This window comes from Elgaria multicarinata, chromosome 23 (assembly GCF_023053635.1).
Source record: "Elgaria multicarinata webbii isolate HBS135686 ecotype San Diego chromosome 23, rElgMul1.1.pri, whole genome shotgun sequence".
NCBI classification, from domain to species: Eukaryota; Metazoa; Chordata; class Lepidosauria; order Squamata; family Anguidae; genus Elgaria; species Elgaria multicarinata.
The window spans coordinates 4,675,556-4,702,409 of NC_086193.1; the positions used below are offsets into that span (position 1 = coordinate 4,675,556).

The 26,854-nt window shown below is 45.6% G+C and overlaps 1 protein-coding gene across 1 annotated transcript in view; it reads left to right on the forward strand.

The window, feature by feature from the left end:
- Window positions 1-1,347: 1,347 nt before the first annotated feature.
- Window positions 1,348-26,854, forward strand: part of LOC134413190 (vomeronasal type-2 receptor 26-like) — a 34,574-nt gene continuing 9,067 nt past the window's right edge. Inside the window, exons 1-2 of the mRNA XM_063147319.1 lie at window positions 1,348-1,574; window positions 26,039-26,330. Of these exons, the coding sequence (XP_063003389.1) occupies window positions 1,348-1,574; window positions 26,039-26,330 (519 nt within the window). The remainder of the gene's footprint in view (window positions 1,575-26,038; window positions 26,331-26,854) is intronic.

Sequence of the window (26,854 nt, forward strand, 5' to 3'; positions counted from 1 at the left end):
ATATAAGAAGGGGCAGATAAGAATTGTTTTAGGAAGCCCTCTGGAAAAGGTGCTACTGAATCCTTTTTAGCCAGGAAGGACCTAGGGCATTACAATTTTCTCCTGATCCTGCTGGAGCTCAGATTTTGGGTGTGGGTGTGGGTGAGGAGAGAACACACAGAGGCCTGGTTCAGACAACACGCTAAACCATGCTGCAGCCAGAGACACACAGTATCTCTCTCTTTAACATTTGATTTTAGCAGTCCTGTGTTGGTAGCAATCTTAATTATAGGGCTGATGGAAGGGACAAGTAATAACCCAGGCCAATGTTCCAGAAGACAAGTTTCAGAAGCTCTGGCAAATGCAGCAGGGATCTAGATAACAGGCACAGGGTCTAGACACAGGGAAGCAAGCCAAGATAATGGCTCTGTTTAGAAGACATGTTAAACCATGGCTTTAACCACAGTGCTTAAACCTGTGGTTTAAGGTATCTTCTGAACAGGGCCATAGAGTAAGGAAAAGCAGAAAAAGTCCAACAGAGTTAGGCAGCCCAATACATACACAATCCAATAGCAGGGTCAAGCAGGAGTCCAAGTTGGGTTCAAGATGGGCGAAGAAACCAGGAGAAGTTGGGGAGAGGCTGTTTCCAGCAGCTAGCAAATGCTGCCTGCTTGGCTTTTCCTAATAAAGGTTGCTGAGCCACACCCAGACTCAGCTGCTGCTGAAATTCCCTCTTCATCCCAACAGTTAAAGCTGCAGGAGCTATACTAGAGTGACCAGATTTAAAAGAGGGCAGGGCTCCTGCAGCTTTAACTGTTGGGATGAAGAGGACAGACAGCCCAGTGGCTTCATTGGGCGCTTGCTGGGCCAGTCAGAAGGTTGTGCGGCACTTCAAGCAAGGGCGGGTGGCAGCGGCAGGCACAGCTGAACCCATCCCTTGCACTGCTCTAGCCAGGCACCAACTCCTCCCTTCCTGACTCCATCAATCCAGGCCCATGAACTTCGGCACAGATCTGGAATCCATCTTGGATGTCAGTGCTCAGAGGTACACAGGCCAAAGGGCTGAAGCTGGCAAGTCAAGTCAAGTCCAACTGGCCCATGGAGAAACAAAGAGTGATGCAAGCCTGTTTTTGTCCCTCTGACGTGTGAATGGAGCTCAGTGCTTTGGGGCTGTGGTTATTTTGCTACCCTGGGAGGATCAAACCGACAGTAATTGTTCAGGAACCCCCCATGGATTTGATCTAGCAAGTCAATAACAAAGAAATCCAGGGGAAAATATGTTTTAAATACGTTCGCTCCGAGCCTTTCCACGTGGTGTCATATCACTTGGTTCCTTCGTTGCTAAGACTGAGTACCCCTGTGCCACCGATGATTGTGCGGCTGTTGCTGCTCCTGTTTGGGAACCTGCCTCGGGCCGCCCAGAAGATGCTGAGGACCACGTGCACCGAGATCCGGCCTTTCATCATCCAGAATAGCGATTATTACAGGCCGGGAGACCTCACTGTCGGTGGGAATTTACTGCTGGGTAGTTATTTTTATGACAAGGCACAAGACTTCCGTAGTTCAGCCCCACCAAAAACCTCCACGATTCCGGTGTAAGTTTCCACGAGAGGAATGTAGGATGGATGCTTTCCTGCTTTGATGTCAGGTTATTTATTTATTTATTTCTGTATTTCTTACATTTATAGCCCACCTTCTTTCCTCCTGCAAGGAACCAAAGGCGGCATACATGATCCTCCTCCTCTCCATGCTCTCCTCACAACAACCCTGTGAGGTAGGTTAGGCTGAGAATCAGTGTCTGGCCCAAAGTCACCCAGTGAGCTTCCATGCGCCATGCAAAAACCTAGCTCCTTGCACTCACTTCTCAATCTCAGGGTTTCCTTTTCAGAAAGAACAGCTCCCCCATCCTGAGTCCCCCTGTGTTCTTGGTATTCCCCCCTCCCCCCCCAAAAAAATGCAATTTGAAGATTAAGTGTGAAATGACACTTGCTGCCCCTGAGTTCTTTCCTACTTAATTTTTGCGAACCGCCCAGAGAGCTTCGGCAATTGGGCGGTATAAAAATGCAATAAATAAATAATAAATAAATAAATGGCTGAGTGGGGACTAGAACCTGGATCTCCCGAGTCCCAGTCCGACACTCTAACCACTACCTCACACTATCTCCCCTTGGAGTAGAGGGTTCCTTCCAGGGATATGCAAATATGGGCTCTGATTAAAAAAAAAGACAGAAAGTATTAACAGTTAGTAGTATATTGATTGCAAGGAACAAATTTACAGCAGGGGGGCTTCAAACATAGTGAAAAATGCAATAATTGCAACAATCACAGCTTAGCTCCCATCTCCATGAAGAAAATACCAGAAGAGAAAAGAAAATCTCTATATGTGACTATTCTTGCTCACTTCTTTATTTCTATATGACAAGGCTTTTCCAAAATTGACTCCCAAATACTTCTTTCTGCTCTACTGCACTGAGTGGCAGTGGCTTTTGTTCCGTGTTCTACCTAGAAATTCTGCGGGAGTTTAAACCTGGGAGCTTCCGAGTGTTCTTTTGGTTCTTTGCATAAAAACAAAGCAAAATGTCAATCCACATAGCTCTGGATAAAGCAGGAACACTGGGAGGTAAAAACTAGGGATGTGCTCCGCTTCTAATCGGACCGTAGAAGCAGGAGCGGAGCGGGGGGCTTCGCCTGCCCTTAAGGCGGAGGCGAAGAGGATTGGGGGGCCGGCGGAGCGTGGCGAAGAGGATCGAGGTGAAGGCGGATCCTTCACCTCGATCTGGAGCTCCGCCGGAAAGGTAAGTGGGGTTTACCGGGCCCTGCGGCCCAGACTTCCTGGTGGAACCGCGGGCTCAATTGAAGACGCCGACGGACCACGGATGGAGGCAGGTAAGGTCCCCCTCTCCCTTGGTCCCTTACCGGGCTCTGCCACCGTTGCCGCATGGGCGGCGATGGCGGCAGGGCCCGGTAACCCCCCCCATGGGGGGGGGGAACGGAGCTCCGATCCGGATCCGGAGCTCCGAGCGGAGCGGAGTGGGCATAGGCGGAGTGGGGGCAGGGCAGAGCGGCCCGATCCAAAAATGGCGGATCTGAAAGTGAAGCGGAGTGGGGGGTCCGTGCACACCCCTAGTAAAAACATAAGAACCTCAGAAGAGCCATGCTCAATCAGACCAAGGGTCCATCAAGTCCAGCACTCTGTTCACACAGTGGCCAACCACCTGTTCACAAGGAACCCATGAGCAGGACATGAGTGAAACAGTACTATCCCACCCATGTTCTCCAGCAACTGGTGTGCACAAGCCCCCTGCCTCCAATACTGGAGGTACCACATAGACATCACAACTAGTAGCCACTGATAGCCTTCTCCTCCAGGAATTTCTCCAACCCCCTTTTAAAGCCATCCAGATTGGTGGCCACCACTACACCTTGTGGTAGTGAGTCCCATAATTTAACTCTGCGCTGTGTGAAGAAGTCCTTCCTTTTATTTGTCCTGATCTCCCACCAATCAGTTTCATGGGAGGACCCCGATGGGTTCTAGTATTTTGAGAGAGGGAGGACAATGTCTCCCTATCCACATCTCCACACCATGCATCATTTTGTCCACCTCTGTCATGTCTCCCCTCAGCCTCCTTTTTTCCAAGCTAAACCATCCCAGCGGTTGTAACCTTCCCTCGTAGGGGAGATGCTCCACATGCCCTTTTGTACACTTTTCCCAGCTCTACAATATCTTTTTTTAGATGTGGTGACCAAAACTGAACACAGTATTCCAAGGGCTTTGCTAGACCTGCCGGGATAAGCCGGCAGGGAAGCGGGGCGACAGCACGCTGATGTTAGCGCGCGCCGCCCGGGCTTCCAGATGCGGAACGCGCAGGGACGTCGGATCCCTGCAGCGTCCGCCATTTTTTTTAAAGTTTAAAGGGGCCACGTGCGGCCCGAAGACTGCGGAGAAGGTAAGGGTTTTTTTTAGTTAACCCCCCCATCCGCTCCTGTGTCGTCTCTCCTTCTCCCTCCGTGTGTGTGTGTGTCTGTGCTGTGTCGTCTCCCCTTCTCCCTGTGTGTGTGTGTGTCTGTCCTGTGTCATCTCCCCTTCTCCCTGCGTGTGTGTGTGTCTGTCCTGTGTCGTCTTCCCTTCACCCTACCGGGATCTCCCCCGGCCGATGGGCACAGCGCTCAGCGCTGTGGCCAGTCCGCGGCTTTTTGCGGCTACTCACGAGTAAGCGAGTAGCCGCAAAAAGCCACGGAAGTAGCTAGACGTTCCCCAGCCCCTGCCTCAGGCCGGGGCTGGGGAAAAGGCGCGCCATAAGTGACTTCGCTTATGGCGCGTTAGAGGAGGCTTCAGTGCGGTCTGGAGCCGGATTCCCCTGTGCGTCATGTGGAAGCACAGCAGGGAAACCGGCTCTCAAGGCGCGCTAAGGCCTCGTCTAGGAACGCCCCATGTGTGGTCACACCATAGGTTTGTATGAAGGAAATATTATCCTTGCAGTTTTATTCTCAATCCCTTTTCTAATAATGCGTATCATGGAGTTTGCCTTCTTCATAGCGGACACATGCTGGGATGACGTTTTCATTGAGCTGTCCACCGCAAAACCAAGATCTCTTTCTGGGTCGGTCACTTCCAGTTCAGATCCCACCAGGTTTCACTTGGTTGTTGTTGTTTTGCTCCAGCATGCATCACCTTACACTTGCTTACATTGAACTACATCTGCCATTTGGATGTCCACTTTCCCAGCTTGGAGAGTTCCCTTTGGAGCTCTTCACAATCCCTTTTTATTTAAACTACCTTAAATAATTTGGTGTAAACTTCCAACTTGGTCACTTCACTACTCACTCCTAACGCCAGATCATTTATGAACGAGTTGAAAAAACTGATCCTAAAATAGAGCCTTGTGAGACCCCACTATTTACTTCCCTCCATCAGGAGAATGGACCATTTATTTCTACTCTCTGCTTTCTGTTCTTTAACCAGTTACTGATCCATAATGGGACCTCTCCTCTTATTCCACTAACTGCTCAAGAGTTTGGTGAGGAACTTAATCAAATGCTTTTTGAAAGTCCAAGTAAACAATGCCCACTACATCTCATGTGTCTACATATCCATTGACATTCTTGTTTCACTATGGAGATATTTTGAGTATGTAGTAATGGATGCTGACAAGTTCCTGAAGGACAGGTCTACAGGCAGTTATTAGTAGTGCTGTGCACAGACACACACACACACACCCGATCCGCTCTGGATCCTGATCCGCAAATTCCAGATCAGGTCCACTCTGCCCCACGTCAATCCGCCTATGGTCCGCTCCGCTTCGCTGCGGAGCTCCAGATCCGAATCGGAGCTCCATCCACCCCCCCTTAGACTTGCATTGAAATCCAAATGCCTATAACATTTTCTCTGTTAATGTTAGAAACCTCTAAATCGCCACCATGAGAGCTTATCCATGTATCCACCTTCATGCCCAGTTGGAAGCAAATCCAAGGCGCCAGTGATTTTGGGGGGATTTTTGAAAATATTTGAAAATCCCCCACCCCATTTTCAGAAATCCAAATATCTCAGGGATTTTTAAAGCTGCAGACAGCTAAATGGGCTTTCCTTATTCATGGCCATTTCAAAGGAAATCCCAACATGCCATGAATTGGGGACTATTTAATGATAAACCTAAATATGAATATTCTTCCACACTTCAAAAATTTACTTGGAACTTCAAGAAGTCTAAACAGGGTGAGTGCAGGAAGGACTAATTCCCTGAGTTAAAGCATGTTCAGTTCCTTTATTGTTTGTAGCCAATGGCCATTACAATGTCATATGAACCATTAAAACATTAGTCTAATTGGTACAATTAAATGGTTAAAACAAGTTAAAACATTAAAACTAAACAAGGCCTCAGATAGTTGCCTTCGTCTTAAATCAGTAGAGTATACCCTTTATGATATTATCAGCCTTAACTGGGATCAAGGTCTAGGCCTGCCACAAAATCACTTCTTAGCTTCAATGCTGCTAAAGCGAATAGAGCCACCCAATAATAATAATAATAATAATAATAATAATAATAATAATAATAATAATAATAATAATAATAATTCATTTCTTACCCGCCTCTCCCTTTGGATTGTGGCCGGGGAACAACATTAGAACAGGAGTCAATACATCTTTAAAATTCTTGATTTTACATTGATCTGGATAGGCCTGCCGGAAAAGGCTAGTCTTTAAAGCTGCCTTAAAATCACACAGAGAGTTAATTTTACGAATCTCCTCCTGCAGGCCATTCCACGATCTGGGGGCAACAGAAGAAAAGGTCCTCTGGGAAACTGATGTCAACCTAGTTTTAGCTGATTGAAGTAAGTTCACCCCAGAGGACCTGAGTGTGCGGGGCGGACTATATGGGAGAAGGCGATCCCGCAGGTAACCTGGACCCAAACCATTTAGGGCTTTAAAGGTGATGACCAACACTTTGTACTTTGCCCAGAAACTAATTGGCAGCCAGTGGAGTGATTTTAATGTTGGGGTAATATGCTCACCCCTAGATGTGCCAGCTGCCATATTTTGAACTAGTAGAAGTTTCCGAACTAGGTACAATGGTAGCATTTCTTAAATGCTAAAACACTGTTAAGTTGATGAATCTCCTCCCTCAGGCCATTCCACAGTCTGGGAGCAGCAGAAGAGAAGGTCCTCTGGGTAATACCTGTCAGTCTGTAATTTTTACCACAAACACTATATCCTACATTTTAATCAATCGTTCTTCCAAGGTCATCCAACATTAGGGCTTGCACTGTTTCGCCCCAATTACAGGATATTGTTAACTGAAGTGCAGGTAGCAAATATGGAACCATTTCCATAACCTGAAAAGTGGAACAGCAATAATGAAAAGTCATAACAAATAGCAACATTATAAGTGTGCTGAATTAGGGCTATTCTCCAGCGGGGCTCTTCACGTGTACCTATGACTGTGAAATGCATCTAGCAAAACTCTGTGTGCTGGGCTGGATGGAACCCCACCCCCCCGGGTCTCACCCAGCCGTTGTTCATCTGTGTTCTTTCTACTAGATTTTTCAATGACAAACTGATGGAGGAGGCTGCTTATAATTAATAAGCCTGTTAGTGGAAGGATCCTGGCAAACTTTTCTTTGTTAAAAAACAAAAAACAAAACTGTCTTATTTGTATTGTTGCATGTTGGTTAACCTGTAATCCTGTGCATCCTGAAAGATGGAACACTTAAAAAAATTAAGATAATAAATAAATCATAAATGTGCTGAATTAGATCTCTGATCTAGTCGAGCTCTTCAGATGTTCCTATGAAATGAATCTAGCAAGACTCTTGTGACTCTGTGTGTCAATAAAACAGTCTATGAATCCTTGGAGTAAATGGCTTTGGTCTAGAAGGTTTTGTGTCTGTAAAAAAAGGGGTTGAACAAGATGGACTTTTTAACACTCTGCTTCTCACCAGTTCCATTAGGATCCTCACCCACATCCCAATCTCACTTTCAGAACAGTAGTCAAGAATTACCAGCACATCCTGGCCTTGACATTTGCCATCACTGAGATCAACAAGGATCCATCTCTCCTTCCCAACACAACGCTCGGCTTCCGCATCTTTGAACACATGAACCTTGTCAGAGTGATTCATGAGAATAGTCTCTCTCTGCTTTCCACTCGGGGGCAAATGTTACCCAATTATAAATGTGACAGGCAAGATCAACTGCTCTCTGTTGTTGGGGGTCTCAACTCCAGAACCTCAAAGGAGATTGCCTCCTTAACAGGCATCTACAAGATCCCACAGGTAAGGGGATTCAACTGGAGATACTGTAGGTGTCGGGGACCACCAGAGCTGAGGTCCACTAAGGTGGACAAGGCAATCTTTGAAAACAGATCTGTCCATGCTGTGGATGTGCACCCTTCATTTTGTATGGCAGGAGTGGAGGGCCTCCTGATTTTGCTATAGTTAGGGTACCCCCCCCTCCTATAGTTAGGGTACCCCCCCCCATGAAATTTGTCAGTCTTCATGTATTGAGCTATTGGCAGTACTAGTCCTAATGGCCATATGCTACCTCTGGCAGGTTCAGAGGAATGCACATGAGTTGGTGATGAACACTGGGAGGATGTGATGGCATTCATGTCCTCGCTGTGAGTTTTGCAGGCAGCGGGTTGGCCACTGTGTGAACAGAACGCTGGACTACATGGACTTCTGTCTGATCCAGGAAGGCTCTTCTAATGTTCTTACGTTCCTATTTCCATTTTTAATAGCCTTTGTTTCAGCCACTTAAACAGAACGTTTTTGGAACGAAAGTTATTATGTTGATATCCAAACTAATGGAGGGCCTTAAAGACTTAGGGCGTTGCTAGACGAGGCCTTAGCGCGCTTTGAGACCTGGTTTCCCTGCTGTGCGTCCAGATGACGCACAGGGGGATCTGGGCCCAGGCTGCACTGAGGCCTCCTCTAACGCGCCATAAGCGAAGTCGCTTATGGCACGCCTTTTTCAGCCGGGGCTGCGGAACGTCTAGAAAGGTCCGTGGCTTTTTGCGGCTACTTGCTTACTCGCGAGTAGCCACGAAAACCCACGGACTTGGCACAGTGCTCATATGAGCGCTGTGCCCATCGCGCCAGGGGGGGTTGATCCTGGGGGGGGAGATGGGGGAGGGAAGGCCGGACCGGCAGGAGAGGGGGATGGCGGAGGGCGACACACGGGGGACGGCAAGGGGATGGTGGAGGGCGACACACGGGAGATGGCGAGGGGGGCGGAGGACGACACACGGGAGACGGTGAGGGGGGCGGAGGGCGACACACGGGAGACGGCGAGGGGATCGTGGAGGGCGACGACGGGGACAGCAAGGGAGGGTGGATGGGGGGGCTTAAGTAAAAAAAATCCTTACCTTCTCCGGCGGCTTCGGGCCCCACGTGGCCCCTTTAAAAAAAAAATGGCCGACGCTGCAGGGCTTCCGTCGTCCCTGCGCGTCGGCCGTCTAGGAGGCTGGGCGGCGCGTGTTAAAGTTAGCGTGCCGTAGCCCCGCCTCCTGGCCGGCTCAGCCGGCCTGGTCTAGCAAGGCCCTTAGAGCCTCACTTTATATTTAGATACCCATTTTTTTTAAAAAGATGTCATCCTTCAGGGTAATACTTCATGCATCTGAAGTTGGCTGTAATAGTCCAAGGGAGTATATTTATATTCATTTTATATTCCTCCTTGGTAGCACTTTATGTATATGAAGTCAGCTGCTGTAGTCCAGGGAAGCTTATGACATTTAAAACAAAAACTGTTATTCTTTAAAATGCCACCAAATTCTGCTGAAACAGACCAAAAATAAATTCCTTCCTTCAGCTCGGTTATGGCTTATTTGACCCTGTTCAAGGAGAGAAAAGGGTGTTTCCTTCCTTCTACCGGATCGATCCCAATGAGATTCCTCAGTATGTGGGATTAGTTCAGCTGCTCCTGCATTTCCAATGGAACTGGATTAGTCTGGTAGCTCCCAGTGATGAGCATGGTGAAAATTTCATCCAGACTCTGACACCAATGCTCAAGCAGAAAGACATCTGTGTGGCCTGCACCAAAATGTTCGAGATGATGAACCCACTACATTGGCTTCGAATAAAATTTGGCTTCATTCCTCTTTCTTGGTTGGAGTCTCAAGTGATGATTGTTTTTGGGGACTTCACTCTTATAGGACAATTAACCATGTTGTTGGATAGCTATAAACAAAAAAACAGGACCCCATTTAGGAGGGTTTGGGTTATGACATCCCATTGGGAAATGGCTGCAGTGGGATACCCCAAAGGCATGCCATTTGTCAAAACCCTCCATGGGGCTTTGCACTTCAGAGTCCACAGAAGGGATGTGCCAGAATTCAAGCATGTCCTCAAAACCTTAAATCCATTCCGGCCACAAGGAGACGTCTTTCTCCCATTCTGGTGGGAATGGGTATTTCGCTGTAAGCTCCGGATATCTGGCCTAGCTTCTCCAAGAGGAAAGTGTACTGGGAAGGAGAAGCTAGAGGACGTGCCAGATTCTGTGTTCGAAATGAGCATGTCCGATCGCAGCTACAGCGTGTACAATGCTGCTTATTCTCTGGCACATGCACTACATGCCGTGTCCTCATCTGGATCCAAACGTGGACTGATGGACAAAGGCAAGAGTCTTTGGAATGTTCAGCCTTGGCAGGTAATGTCCTCCTCCAGATTTGCTGATTTTATGAGATGTGGCTTGGTGGCTTATCAGTGGTTCTAACCTAGAAGTAATGGCTGATCCAGGGAGAAGGGCTATTAGTACATTCTAGACACATTGTGTGGCTGCAAAAAAAAAGCAAATGCTATTTTGAGATGCATTAATAGAAGTATAGCATGAGGTACTGGTTCCCCTCTATTCAGCACTGGTTGGCCTCATCTTGGGTATTGCATCAAGTTCTAGGTAATTGATTCCATTGTCACACTGCTCTTAACAGTCAGGAAGTTTTTCTGATGTCCACACAGAATCTGGCTTCCTGTAACTTGAGCCCGTTATTCCGTGTCCTGCACCCTGGGAGGATCGAGAAGAGATCCTGGCCCTCCTCTGTGGGACAACCTTTCAAGTATTTCATAGAATCATAGAATAGTAGAGTTGGAAGGGGCCTACAAGGCCATCGAGTCCAACCCCCTACTCAATGCAAGAATCCACCCTAAAGCATCCCCGACAGATGGTTGTCCAGCTGCCTCTTGAAGGCCTCTAGTGTGGCCTCCCTAGGTAACTGATTCCATTGTCGTACTGCTCTAACAGTCAGGAAGTTTTTCCTGATGTCCAGCCGGAATCTGGCTTCCTTTAACTTGAGACCATGATTCCATGTCCTGCACTCTGGGAGGATCGAGAAGAGATCCTGTCCCTCCTTGGTGTGACAACCTTTCAGGTATTTGAAGAGTGCTATCATGTCTCCCTTCAGTCTTCTTTTTTCAAGTCTAAATATGCCCAATTTTTTCTGTTACTCCTGATAGGGCTTTGTTTCCAGACCCCTCATCATCCTCGTTGCCCTTCTCTAAACCCCCTCTAGATTGTCTGTGTAGTGGAATCGCTCTGTTTGACTCAGCGATTCCCCGGCCAGAGAAGGGGGGTCTGACTTAACCAGCCCAGACACACACACCTTCACTGCCGCTTGTTAACCCATTAGAGTCTAGGTTCTCAAGGAAATCATGCCACACTCCAGAAATACGGACCAAAATACTTTTATTCTTCACACAAATGCACTCCCATAAGGGTCCACACATTAAGGTAAACACATAAGATGTTTGGGGGAAGAACACGGACAGAGGAATAACACACTCAGGGCAGTATGGACTTAATACCTCCCCCTCCCCCAATCTAACCAAATTGGATTCGCACTCACTTCCTACTAGCCACCCCCAGCTGTAACTCTGGCAAGGTCCCTTGCCCCTTGTACCCAAACTTATTCTAAAACAAAACACTTAACTCTGCAACTCAACCTCTTGTTGCTTTATGCCACTCGAGCTAAACTCTTTCCCTCAGCACCCACGTGGGGGTTCAGCCATGGAGTACTGACAAAGAAGAGGGACTCCGAACAATGACAGTCACAGCATGTTAGGGGACACCAAAATGCACCCACAAATATCTCATTTTCTATGTCTCTCTTCCGTTTCAGATTCTTGCTTCTTTGAGGAAAATCCGATTTAACAACAGTGCTGGGGAGGAGGTCTCTTTCTCTGAAAATGGCAAGAGATATGATATCCTGAACTGGATCTCCTTCCCAAATGGATCTTTTCAGCCTTTGAAAGTTGGAGGAGTGCATTCTGGGGCTCCCCCAGGCCAAGACTTCACCATTCACTCTAATATGATTTTGTGGGCTACAAAGGTGAGGTTTAAGTGAATGTTTTGGGTTCATGAGGGAACTAAAGAACGATCCATTTCTATCACTTAAGGACCGATGTTGTTTTTCTAGATGAGATGAGACCAAAGTCCCATTGAGTCAAGGGAGGGCTCATTGTTCAGTGGTAAAAAACCATCTTTGGATGCAAATGTCCTAGATTCAGTCCATGGCAGCTCTGCAGGTAGGGATGGGAAATGTCCCCTGTATGAAACCCTGGAGAGTTGCTGCCACTCGCTGCAGACGGTACTGAGCTAGGTGGACCAAGGGATGTGCAAATCAGCAAAATCAGAGCCTGTCGAAATCCTCCAAATTCCACCCCGAAGCTCATTCCATCTCATGTCCATATCAGACTGAGAGCTTTGCTTTTGCGTGTAATGCATTATTATTATTATTTATTTATATAGCACCATCAATGTACATGGTGCTGTACAGAGTAAAACAGTAAATAGCAAGACCCTGCCGCATAGGCTTACATTCTAATAAAATCATCATAAAACAGTAAGGAGGGGAAGAGAATGCACCAAACAGGCAGTATAAAAGTCAGAACAAAATCAAGTTTTAAAAGCTTTAGGAAAAAGAAAAGTTATTAGCTGAGCTTTAAAAGCTGCGATTGAACTTGTAGTTCTCAAATGTTCTGGAAGAGCGTTCCAGGCGTAAGGGGCAGCAGAAGAAAATGGATGAAGCCGAGCAAGGGAAGTAGAGACCCTTGGGCAGGTGAGAAACATGGCATCAGAGGAGCGAAGAGCACGAGCGGGGGAATAGTGTGAGATGAGAGAGGAAAGATAGGAAGGAGCTAGACAGTGAAAAGCTTTGTAGGTCAACAGGAGAAGGTTATATTGGATTCTGAAGTGAATTGGAAGCCAATGAAGAGATTTCAAAAGTGGAGTAACATGGTCAGAGCGGCGAGCCAAGAAGATGATCTTAGCAGCAGAGTGGTGAACAGAAACCAACGGACTGATGTGAGAAGAGGGAATGCATGTTTGATTCATCCCTAGGTGGACCAAGCATTGGATTCAGTAGAAGGGAGTCTACAAACTTCTTTTTGCCCCTGCCTTGGACTATCTTTTAGATCAGCCTTTATACACCAATTCAGGAATGAGCATGGAGGGAAGAGGCACCCAACTTGGATGGAATTGCTTGGCCATGTTCCGTTCTCCGTGCAGAGAGAGTGATGGCATGTCATGCTTCCCTCTGAATGGGGCGGTGGTGTTGTGGAGTGGATGGGGTGGGTCCCTGGAGTTATAAAAGCAGCAGGGGATTATATCTGACATCCTGAGTTCCATGTTCCAATTTCTGTCTCCCATAATCCACTTTGATAATGGTTCCAGGGTACCTGCAGACATGTGGAATACCTTCAGCCCTCCTACATTGGTGAACCCATCCATCATGTAAAGGGAAACTCTGTTGAGTAACTCTTATTCCTGTGATTTCTGTCTCTGGTTATTCTTACCTGTTTGCCTTTTCTTTTTTAGAAGAAGCCTTTTGCGAGGTGTGTAAGGAGGTGCTCTCTGGGGCATCAGAAAAAAGTCCTGGAGGGGAAGCCGGTTTGCTGCTACACATGTGACCTCTGTCCGGAAGGGACCATTTCTAACTGGACAGGTACCTCTAATGTTGAGAGCCATTTAAAAGAGCAGGATGTATTTAGGGATGTATGAGAAATTGGCAGTAGAATCAAATAAGACTGGATTCTTATGACTCTGAACCATGGATTCTGCAGCAAACTGGCTTTTTCCCAGTTGGGCAACTTTTCTAATTTTCCCAAATTTTGTGCACATTTAGTGATAGAAAAATATGCATTTTAAAAGGCCAGCTGAAAATGCACAATTCCCCCATAAACTAAAGCATGAAATTGTACATTTGGGGGAGGATTTGCGCATTTTTGTGAGTGCAAATTTGCACAAATTTGGAAACTCAAAAAGAATCGTATTCCATTGATGAGCAGATGACGGCACCTGACATCTCTGAAATGCACACAGATGGGATTGTTACATAATCTGTACATGTCAGAGTATTGGGAGGGTGAAAAATCATACAAAAGTCCACCATATGCCGCAGGAAAAAATTGGATCGATACTACGCATTGACAAATGGGTTGCCTATATTTCTAGAGTGCTTCCTGTAACTGTTTGTCCATCCTCTGCACTAAACATCTCCTCAGAGGACAATCTATAATCTCAAGAATATTATAATAATCTCTTTATTTATTTGCTTATTCCGAAACAGCTGCAGGTTACAGATTTTTAAACACACCTGGGTTTCATTTCTAGTTGCAGAGTTTGTGTGTTTTCCCTCCATGCATAATACCAAACATAAATCTGGTACAATAATTTTGTGCCATTTCTGACAAAGGTCTTATTAAATGAATTGTCAAAGCTTTAATGGAGAGCAATCAAACGGAAGTTATCCCATTAGTTGTACATAGGGGTGGACGGACTCACTTCCATCTGGGTTCTCTGGGCTCTTGAGAGATGACCCCCTGCTTGCTCCCCCCTTGGACCCTCCCATGAGCCCACAGCCCTAACCGGGACCTTTTACGCCTGTAATGTGGCTAAAAATGCTGCTTTATAGCCACCACTTGCATAAGAAACACACAAGTCACCACTGTTATGGCAAATGGTGACTCATTGAAGGAATGAGTGCATTCACGGATGGATCCGATAAGGGCTGGAGGTCAGGCACAGGGGAGTCAGCTAGAATCCCAGACCCGGTCAAGCAATGGTGTCATCTCTAGTTGCAAAATAAGCTAAAGAATGGATCTCAAATTGTCTTTTTGTGGGCTGAACTGGACCACAGAAAGAAAATCTATATCATTTATGAGATCCTTCAGTAGCTGTTGCTCATTCCAGATGCAAATCGTTGTGTCCCATGTCCAGAAGATCATCATCCAAATAAGAACCAAGACCAATGCATCTCCAAGACGATTCATTTCCTTTCCTATCAAGAGGCACTGGGGTTCATTTTAGTGTCTCTAGCACTGTTCCTGTCTCTGATCACATCTCTCGTGTTGGCAATCTTCGTAAGACACTATGACACCCCAATTGTCAAAGCCAACAACCGAGACCTCACCTACATCCTCCTCTTCTCCCTCCTCCTCGTATTCCTCTGCTCCTTTCTGTTCATTGGTAGACCAACGAAACTCACTTGTCTTCTACGACAAACTGCTTTCAGCATCACTTTCACTGTTGCAGTTTCTTCCATTTTGGCAAAAACCATCATGGTGGTTCTGGCCTTCATGGGCACCAAACCAGGAAACATGGCAAGGAAACTTTTGGGGAGACAGCTGGAATACTCCATTGTCCTGGCTTGTCCATTCATCCAAGGTGTTTTTTGTACTGTCTGGCTGGTGATCGCTCCTCCATTCCCAAATCTGGATTTCCATTCCCTGGCTGGAGAGATCCTAGTGGAATGTAATGAAGGCTCTATCACCATGTTTTTCACTGTCCTGGGCTACATGGGTTTCCTGTCCCTCGTTAGCTTTACTGTGGCTTTCCTAGCAAGGAAACTGCCTGACAGCTTTAACGAAGCCAAGTTCATCACCTTCAGCATGCTGGTGTTTTGCAGTGTTTGGATCTCTTTTGTGCCCGCTTACCTGAGCACCAAGGGGAAGTCCATGGTGGCCGTGGAGGTCTTCTCCATCTTGGCTTCTGGGGCTGGTCTCCTGGGTTGCATCTTTCTCCCCAAATGCTACATTATTGTTCTCCGGCCCAGTCTCAACACCAGAGATCTTCTCATAAGGAAAAAAGAAGGAAGATTCTAACACTTTGCACCATGGCCTGCTTCTTTAGTTTGCTTTCAAGTATAGCTATTTAACAAGGCAAATATTATCAGATGTTAATATCCTTCCCAAACTGGGCTTTTGCCCATTATTGTGGCATTCCTTTTTCCCAGTCAAGTGCATTCTTGTCTCTTTGTCTGTGGCCATAGCTAGACCTAAGGTTTATCCCTGGATCGTACCGGGGTCAAACCTGTTCATCTAGGTGACACACAGGGGATCCAGTGCTCAGGCAGGGGCGAACCCTGGATGATCCCAGGATAAACCTTAGGTCTAGCTGTGGCCTGTATAGAAGTATATTCCCCATAAATATGTTTCAAATTTAGAGTTATTTTTAAATCTTTCCAGTGTAGGAATTAGTGATCTATGTCTGTTTCGATAGATACATACATAGATAAGTTTAGATACATATCCCCTGGCACCTGAAATAGTGTGATGCAATGTATCCTTCACTGCTAAAGTTTAGGGATTCCTGCTTTATTCTTGGATATTATAAATCGTATCAAGCTCAATGCTATTGCAGGGAGAGCATGACAGTTTCCTCATAAACCAACAATTTTCTGTTTTTCTCTTCCAACTAAAACATGTACATTGATGGTGCTATATAAATAAATAAATAAATAAATAATAATAATAATAATAATTTTGTGGGTATTGAGCATTCTCCATTCCCACTGGATTGATTGTTCATTTGTTTGCTTTGGAGGGGGGTGTCCGGGTTTTTATTTTTAAATATCCGTATTTTCTGTTCAGCCCAGCTAGAGGCAAGAATTGCCTGGTGTTGCATCAGTCACTCTAAAGGTCAAAGTGATAATTGTTTAATTGGTTAACGGCCTGACAGGAGTGATTGATTGTCAATCATGTTGTAAATTGTTAGAGACAGATAGTGCTGTGTATATAAGTCTTGTGTAGAAGCTGCAGTAGAAGCTGCATTTTGGGCTGCATTAATAGAAGTATAGCTTCCAAATCACGTGAGGTATTGGTTCCTCTCTATTCGGCCCTGGTTAGGCCTCATCTAGAGTATTGCGTCCAGTTCTGGGCTCCACAATTCAAGAAGGACGCAGACAAGCTGGAGCGTGTTCAGAAGAGGGCAACCAGGATGATCAGAGGTCTAGAAACAAAGCCCTATGAAGAGAGACTGAAAGAACTGGGCATGTTTAGCCTGGAGAAGAGAAGATTGAGGGGAGACATGATAGCAGTCTTCAAATACTTAAAAGGTTGTCACACAGAGGAGGGCCAGGATCTCTTCTCGATCCTCCCAGAGTGCAGGACACGGAATAACGGGCTCAAGTTAAAGGAAGCCAGATTCCGGCTGGACATCAGGAAAAACTTCCTGACTGTTAGAGCAGTGCGACAATGGAATCAGCTACCTAGGGAGGTTGTGGGCTCTCCCACACTAGAGGCATTCAAGAGGCAGCTGGACAACCATCTGTCAGGGATGCTTTAGGGTGGATTCCTGCCTTGAGCAGGGGGTTGGACTCGATGGCCTTGTAGGCCCCTTCCAACTCTGCTATTCTATGATTCTATGATATCTGCTCTCTCTCCTGTGTGACAAGTGACGTTCTGTGAGTATATCTGTATGATATTGTAAATAAGATCTCTAAGTCTATGCCTCAGTAAAAGCGTTGCTGAAGAACTATCTGTTGCTGTTGTTTATGTTCCTGGCTGTATTCCGTTTCTCTGAAATCTATCAGAAACCGCTGTATGCTCTGCTAATCTCTCTTAGCTTGGAGAGGAATTTTATCATAGACCCAACGGGGATAGGTTTCTTTTGTTTGTTATTATTGGTGGTGACTTCTGCAAACATCAGTGTTGCCCAATGAATACTGATAACTCCCTTGTGTTTCTCAGTAGCCACAATTTGGCACAGTTTCCATCGGCACCTCAACACAAGAGGTAACAATTAGAAGGAGTGGTACTAACAGCAAGAAGGTATTATGTCAATTATGAAAAATGTCAGCTACCTCCTTATTTGTATGGTGACAACATAAAATATATGGACATGCTATCATGAGAAACCTGGATAATTAGGTTGAAAGAAGAGGCAAGAGCATAATCATTTTCTTCAAAATTGGGATCCTTTTAATGAATATTACAGGGTGGGGGAGCCAATGCAATCCATATTTTTTGTGAACTGCCCAGAGAGTTTTGGCTATTGGGTGGTATAGAACTGAAATAAATAAAATAGATAAATCCAGAAAAGTTTATTCAGAAATAGGTCTTATTGAGTTTCATCTGGCAAACTGCCTGGGAAGTGGGTATAGAATTGTGGCACAATTCTATCAGGGTGGAAAATTTATCTCCAGAAAGACAAGCTCTGGAAAGAAAACTGGACTTGGCACAGAGCTTCACGCAGATGTTGCTCATCAGTGCTGGAACTGTGGAGGTCGAAAATAAGGAATGTGTATGAAATGTGTGTGTGTATATATATATATACTAGCTGTACGCTGCCACGCATTGCTGTGGCTCAGTCTGGTTAAATTGAAAAGAAAGAAAAGACAAAGCGGATGTTTCTAATATGTTTAATTTCACAATGCTTGTGGATATACAATATTTTTAGTTGTTCCATTGTCTGTGTAGATATAGAGATTGTCTGGTTTGCCGACTCTGGAACACGCAACATATAATTGTCCATGTGAGAAGCAATCTGTGTCTAGATCTAAACCGCACAATTCTAAAGATTGGCCCTGAGCTTTGTTGACGGTGATTGCAAACGCCAATTGAATTGGGAACTGCAATCTCTTAAATTGAAATGGCATATCTGTTGGAATCATAGGAATGCGAGGAATGAGGACATCTTCACCTTTGAAAGGTCCTGTCAAGATTGTTCCTTCTATGACGTTGCTCAGTAATTTTTTTACTGCAAGCCGCGTGCCATTGCAAAGTTTTGTGAGAGAACATGCAAATAGGAGAGGAGGCAGAGGCGGTGGATTGGCCTACTGTTTGGTTTTTTAAAAAGGATGTTTTTACGGTGAGGAGGTTAGTGGAAACTCCTGGCAGTTACCTTTCTTCAGAACGTGTAACTGTCACAGGTGTGACATCTATATTCACTCAGCCAATTGTGAGAGAACATGCAAATAGGAGAGGAGGCAGAGGCAGTGGATTGGCCTGCTGTTTGGTTTTTTAAAAAGGATGTTTTTACGGTGAGGAGGTTATTGGAAACTCCTGGCAGTTACCTTTCTTCAGAACGTGTAACTGTCACAGGTGTGACATCTATATTCACTCAGCCAATTGTGAGAGAACATGCAAATAGGAGAGGAGACAGAGGCAGTGGATTGGCCTACTGGTTGGCGATGTCACAATGACCTATAAGAGCAAATAGGAGAGAAGGCAGAGGCAGTGGATTGGCCTACTGGTTGGCGATGTCACAATGATCAGCAGGACTGGTTTTTAGGAGGCCTATTTCTTCGATTTTAAGACAAACTTTTGACCCCATATAGAACATAGTTATATAACAACACTCGCATATTCGAATGCAACGTTGTGTCAAAATTTCAAAGCAATCGGTGAAGAACTTTCGGAAATATAACGTCTGTTTCGAACGAACATTTACATTTTTATTTATATAGATATATATGAATGTGGAATGTTTTGCCTGCTGGTCATTGATGGTTGTGGTGTGTGTGTCTCGCTGTTGAAAGAAAATTTTCTTTCCTCCCCTTCCCTTCATTTTGCCTGACAATTACATTTTGTGGACTATCTGACAAACATAGCAACATTTCAGGATTCGCATGCACCTTTTCCCAGTTGTGTTCTTCAAAGTCAGCAGACCTTGACACAATAACTTTTCCGTGCCCCAAGGAAAAATTCCAAGACTTGTTTGTCATTCCCTGGTAACCTACAAACCTCAGCTTGAGGGCTTTGGGTTCACCTTTTCTCCTTTGGTTTTTTGGAACATGCACATAAGCGCATGATCCCCAGAAACATTTCTCTCATCTATTTGTCTAACATAACTTGGTCTAGCATTATAGACAATACTCCTTTCTATATGTTATTTGGTAAGCAACCTGATCTGTCCCATCTGCGTACCTGGGGATCATGCGCTTATGTGCATGTTCCAAAAAAGTGTTGTCGCAAAAAGTCAAATGCATGTTCATCATTTTGACTTTGATACTGCATATCTAAATGCAGAGATTGAAGAAGAACCACCTGGTTTTCAGAAACAGCCAGATAAGGTTTGGTTACTGAAGAAAGCTGTGAATGGTCTGAATCAAAGTGCCAGATTCTGGAAAAATTGCCTAAATTCCACATTACTTGGGTGTAGAAATAACAAAAACTGATGATGGAAGTTATTTGCTCAATCAAAAGCAAAAAATTGTAAACCTGCTAGATTTCTGTGGAATGCAAGATTGTAAAGGTGTACAAGCCGGCCGGCGAGGAGGTAGGTGGGTGGCGGGGGCAAGGACGCCTCTTCCTCGTCTCTTCGCCAGGCAAGTTACACGATCACTTTGGGGTCGCACTGGGGCCGCATGGAAGCGCCCTCAGTACGACGTGTGGAATCCCCCTGGATTTGATTTCTTCAATCAAAATCTTGATGAATTTTGGTGCTCTCAAATGGCTGCATATCCTGTTCTGGCAAAGAAAGCTATTTCATCATTAATTCCATTTCCAACCACCTCTCTGTATGAATCTGGATTTTTATTTATTTATTTATTACATTTATATACCGCCCCACAGCCGAAGCTCACTGGGCGGTTCGCAAAAGTTAAAACAGTAAACTTTACAAAGTATACAAAATTTAAAAACCATCAGAGACGTAAAAAACAACAGTATAAAAACATCAGTATCCATTTAAAAACAACAGTTCTGGGGTCCGTTAGAAAACAAACTTAGCGTTGTTAAATGCTGTTAACTCTTAAATGCTTTTCAACTCTTGTCAGCATAAAAACCAAAGCTAGAAATCGGTTGGATGCCAGAGATGAGATGCGCCTAGCATTGTCTAACATTGTCCCTTGAATAACTACTCTCGCTGAGCACAAACAGCAACAGCGATCACATTGAAGTTACTTTGAAATTATCCTTCTTTTATGTCTAGCTATTAGAAATACTTTCTTTAAATACAGGTTTTATTTCCACAAAACTGTTCATTGCTTGTGTTTGTGTTCATTTAATTGAATATGCATTTTTTAATCCAGAGACAGAAATAAAAAAATGCACTCGTCCTGCCTAAGCCTACATTTTGGGCTGTTAACACATGGGTCATAAGATTTTTCACAAGGGAGGTGTGACACCAAAAAGGTTAAGAACCACTGGATTAGAAAGACATTGAATTCACATTTACTTTATTTATTTATTTATTTATTTATTTATTTATTACATTTTTATACCGCCCAATAGCCGAAGCTCTCTCCCAATAGCCGATACTTTCAGGAATGCACTATGGTGACTCTACTCACATGTTGGAAAATGGCATAAAAGTCTATCAGTAAAATATACTTTAGATCAATAATTTTAATAAGGAATGAAAGAACTAATTATGCTGGGAATCTTACACAGAAAACTGAAACAACCCCCCCCCACACACATATACATACATGGCTTCATTATTTCCAGACAGTTTAAATATTTAGTCATTATTTAAAAATCTTATTACTAGGGATGTGCTCCGCTTCTAATCGGACCGGCGAATTAGAAGCGGAGCGGGGTGCTTCACCTCCCCTTAAGGTGGAGGCGAAGAGGATTGGGGGGCCGGCGGAGCGTGGCGAAGAGGATCGAGGTGAAGGCGGATCCTTCGCCTCGATCCGAAGCTCTGCCGGAAAGGTAAGTGGGGTTTATCGGGCCCAGTAAACCCCCCTCCTCTCCCTTACCTGCCTCCATCCGCGGTCCATCGGCTTCTTCAATTGAGCTCGCGGCTCAACCAGGAAGTCTAGGCTGAACCACGGGCTCAATTGAAGAAGCCGACGGACTGCGGACAGAAGCAGGTAAGGCCCCCCTCCCCCTTGGTCCCTTACCTGGTAAACCCCCCCCTCCTCTCCCAGCCTTACCTGGCGCCACTCCCCTCCACTGCAGAGCTCCGATTCGGAGCCGGAGCTCCGCGGCGAAGAGGAGCCGAGTATGGGCGGAGCGGGCCGATCCGAAATTTTCGGATCGGCCCGCGGTGTGGAGCGGGGGGTTTCCACATGCTGCTGCTGCCAAGCACTCAATGGGGCTTGCTCAGGCTGAACCCTGCACCCCCCAAACCACCCCAAAGCACACCTGGGACCAGGAAACCCCTGGTGGCCTCCCCGAGAAACCTTGACCCTGCTCGGCGCTCAGGCAGAAATGCTCAACAGAAGAAAGGAGACAGTGCAGAGAACTTACGGTTGTCTCCTGATTCTCCTCACTGCTGCAACTCCTTTGTATACCTATTTGGGTCCTCCTGCAACTGGGCCGATTGCTTGGAAATGAGGCTGGGGAAGCAGGCACCGCTAGGGCTGACCACCTAGGGTGACCATATTTGGGAAACCAAAAAAGAGGACACCTAGTGTGTGTGGGGGGGGGGAAGCAGCTTTCTGAGTCCTGCAGAAAGTACGTTATTCCCCCCCCCCACCTTAAAGAACCCGATTGGAGTGGAGGAGGGGAAAGGATTTCATTCTGCACCACCACCATCCACTCCAATTGGGGCCTTTTCTATAATGTCCACGAATGACCCACTTTCCCCTTTAAGACCTCAATTGGAGCTCGGGGTGGGGGAATGATGTGCCTCAAGAACGCATGTCATTCCTCCTGCCATGCTAATGGCAGCCTTAAAGAGGAAGGTGTGTCATTCCAGGACATTATTGAAAATGATAGAAAATCCCCCCTGACACCATGGAAAGAATAAAAACCAGGACAAATCCGGGGAAATCCTGACAGTTGGTCACCCTATGACCACCAACCCATCTGGAAAGAAGGGAAGCCGGAGCCCTGGCTGCCTCTTCGCCACAGCGGCTGCGCCTTCCCCAACACGAGGTCTCAGATTCAGCTGCAGCAGCCAAAAGAGGAAAGGGGGGAGGGAGGGGAGCGGTCAATGGCTGCACTGGCCCGTCCAGCTTCCTGGCTCCTCTGCTAGGAAAGACATGCTTTACCCTTTAAGGCCCAGATTGGAGCAGTGAGTGGATGGAGGCCTTAAGGGGCTGAGACTGCAATTGGAAAGCAAGCCAACCGGAAATGATGATGCCGGGGCACCTGTTTTCCCGGTAGATTGACCCCATCTCCTGTTGCTCTGGAGTGGCTTCACTTTGGAGGAGGTCTCTGGAATTTTCCTGGTGGTCTGGTCAGGCTAACTCAGGTGCTCAGCGTCACACAGGTCAAAGGGCAGAACCTGAGAACTAAAGTCCAACCGGCCCATGGAGACGCAAACTTGTTTTTCTTCCTCCAAAGTGCAGAGTGAGCTGAGCACTCTGGGGCTGTGGTTCTTTCTCTAGCCTGGGATTTTCAAAATGACTGTAATTCTTCATGAATTCCCAATGGAGTTCTATCCAGTATCTCAATAACAAAGAAAAAAACCTGCAGAAAATCTGCTGAATATACATATGCCCTTCTTGGGTGGTCTGTGATCACTTGATGTCTATTTATTTCTCGCTGAGATTCCCCTGTCGGAGCCTGTAAAGTTCGCACTTTTCCAGGTTCTGTTTCTCTCTGACCTGGGAGGGAAGGTCTCTCGCTGCCACTGATGATTTTGCTGTTGCTGCTGATTTTCTTGCCTCAGGCCACTCAGAGGATGCTGAGCACCCAATGCTCTGTGACGAGGTTGTCTGAATGGGCAGACTACTACAGGCCAGGAGACCTCATTGTTGGTGGGAATTTACCTCTTGGAAGTTATCAGATTAAAAATACAGGAGACTTCCGTAGTTCAGTCCCACCAGCGTATAGTGCTCTGGAGGCGTAAGTTTCCACAAGAGGGATTGGAGGTAGATGCTTGCCTGCTTTGCTTTCAAATTGGAGGGCCCCTTCCAGGGATGTGCATCACTGATGCTGCTGATGTTCAAAATGCCATAGTTTGATATATAACTCATGTTTGGCTTCAACCCATAAAGATAATCATAGACTTCAGGGTTCTTCTCTTGCTTCGTTCTCAGGGATTTTCTGAAAGGAGCAGAGGCAGGGCAGACCGACAGTTTTGCTTTCCGGTTGACAATCTGGTGGTGACTCAGAAAAATGTCCCTCTGCGTCTACCCCAAGCAGACTTCTTCTAAGACAGGGGTAGTGAAGGTAGGTCTGCATCTACTGTGAGATCTCTGGTTGATCTGCATGAGATTTGCAAACATTTCTTACTCCCAATTATGTAATGAAAGCAGCAACAAATGAGTCCTCCAGCCCTAATTTATACCGCTGTAATTATTATTATTATTATTATTATTATTTATTTATATAGCACCATCAATGTACATGGTGCTGTACAGAGTAAAACAGTAAATAGCAAGACCCTGCCGCATAGGCTTACAATCTAATAAAATCATAGTAAAACAATAAGGAGGGGAAGAGAATGCCAACAGGTACAGGGAAGGGTAAGCAGGCACAGGGTAGGACACTTGCGGGTAACCAGGATATGTTCTGGGCAAATTAATGGAGGAGGCTGATTCAATAAAGAATGAGAAGCCATTTTTGGCCCGTTAAACGTGCCCTGTTGGAAGGATCCTGGCAAGCTTTTACTTCTTAAAAAACATTGCCTTATTTTGTTTTCATTACTGAGTTTTCATTTTATGTGTAAGCTACCATGGAGTTATTTATTTATTTTATTACATTTATATACCGCCACACAGCCAAAGCTCTCTGGGAGGCTTACGAAAGCTAAAAACAGTAAACATTAAAAGTATACAAAATTTAAAAACCATCAGAGACACAAAAACAACAGTATAAAAACAGCAGCATCCATTTAAAACAACAATTCTAGAGTCCATTAAAAAAAAAACTTAGCGTTCAATGCCATTAAATGCCTGGGAGAAGAGGAAAGTCTTGACCTGGCACCTGAAAGATAACAATGTTGGCACCAGGTGAGCCTCGTCGGGGAGATAATTCCATAATTGGGGGCCACCACTGAAAAGGCCCTCTCCCTTTTTGCCACCCTCCGAGCTTCCCTCGGAGGAGGCACTCAGAGGAGGACCTTAGATGTTGAACGCAGTGTACGGGTAGGTTCATGTCGGGAGAAGCGTTCCATCAGGTATTGCGGTCCCAAGCCATGTAGGGCTTTATAGGTTAAAACCAGCACCTTGAATCGGGCTCGGAAATGTATAGGCAGCCAATGAAAGCGGGCCAGTATATGCTCAAACCTCCCTGTGCCAGCTATCAATCTGGATGCTGCATTTTGCACAAGCTGCAGCTTCCGAACCATCTTCAAAGGCTGCCCCATGTAGAGGGCATTGCAGTAATCTAATTTGGAGGTTACCAGAGTATGGACAACTGAAGCTAGGTTATTCCTGTCCAGATAGGGGGTTAGCTGGGCCACCAACCGGAGTTGGTAGAAAGCACTCCGTGCCACCGAGGCCACCTGGGCCTCAAGTGACAGAGATGGTTCTAGGAGAAGCCCCAAGCTACGAACCTGCTCCTTCAGGGGGAGTGCAACCCCATCCAGAACTGGTAGAACACCCCCCATCCTGTCAGCAGAATCACCTACTAACAGCATCTCAGTCTTGTCTGGATTGAGTTTCAGTTTATCAGCCCTCATCCAGTCCATTGTCACGGCCAGGCACCGGTTCAGCACTTCCACAGCCACCCCTGATGAAGATGAAAAGGAGAAGGATGTGTTTGCATTCTGAAAGGCAGAATAAAAATAATGAAAATAGATGAAAGATAAATAAATCGTAAATGTGCTGAATTTAATCTCTGAACCAGTAGGGTGTTTCAGAGGTTCTATGAAATATAACTAGCAAGACTTTGGGCTTTTCTACACAAGTCATTCATTGTGCACTCATCATTCCCTACTCATGGGAGCTTATGGGTTCTTTAGGAAATGTCTTTACCTGCCCTTTCACTTCAGTATGTGAAGGATCCTTTCTGTGAGGTATTTGTTTGGTTTTTTTAAAGATCAGGTGAAATGTCATATTCAGTTGTGAAATCGAAGGTAACTGTTTTTTTCTTTTTCTTTTTTGCATCATTTTACTATACCACAGTGCTACCTAGAGGTTATTCAGGAAAAGAAACACTCCTTGTGTACTGCTCAGATCTAAATTCTGCACCAAATCTAAATACAGCAGATTAACAGCCTTGTATTTTAAAAAAAGCCCTTTGTATCCCTGAGTGGCAACAGAAAAATCTGAATTTCTCTATTTCCTCTGCATAGACTGATGTCTTTAGTTTGGAAGGTTTTGCCTTTCTTCAAAGAGGGTTGAACCAGGAGGACATTTTATCCCTCCATAGAATCATAGAATCATAGAATAGCAGAGTTGGAAGGGGCCTACAAGGCCATCGAGTCCAACCCCCTGCTCAATGCAGGAATCCACCCTAAAGCATCCCTGACAGATCCATTTCCCATCAATTCTCACACTTATCATTGCAGATCAGTAATCAAGAACTACCAGCATTTCCTGGCCTTGGTGTTTGCCATCACTGAGATCAACATGGATCCGACTCTCCTTCCCAACACGACGCTCGGCTTCCGCCTCTATCAGCACCTGGACGTTTTCAGAGTGATGCATGAAATCTGCCTCTCTCTGCTTTCTACTCGTGGACAAGTGGTTCCCAATTATAAATGTGACAGGCAAGATCAACTGCTCTCTGTTATTGGGGGTCTCGACTCTACATCCTCAAGAGAGATTGCATCCTTAATGGGCATCTACAAGATCCCACAGGTAGGGGCGATTCATCTGGGGAGAGATGTGGGGGACCTAAACAGCTCTGGAATGCTAAGACAAATAGGCCAATCTCTGAACACAGATTTGCCCATGCAGTGAGTGTGTTGCCTTGATTCTGTATGGCAGGAGTAGGAGGCCATCGGACTTTGGCTGACCTGCCACACAGTAGCCTTGGTAGTAGCCAGGAAACTCAGGTGGCTCTTGGGTGACTAATCCCAGCCACGGATGGGTCTGATATGTCAGAAAAGGTTTTGGATTGAGCCAAATAACAGGTAGTCTTGCAACACTGGAAAAGTTCCTCAAGACTCCTGGTTGTTCACTGTGATATCAACTAACTGAGCTCTCTCTCCAGGGACTGGGAGAAAGAAATCCTTCATAGAATGATTTTGTCAGTCTTATATGTTTTGCTCTCTGAATATTGTCTTTGGGGAGGGGCTAGAAAACCCCCCATTCTCTGGACAAATACTGTACTTACAATTCTTGAATGAAGACACACAGGCCTATTTATTCCAATGTGCCCT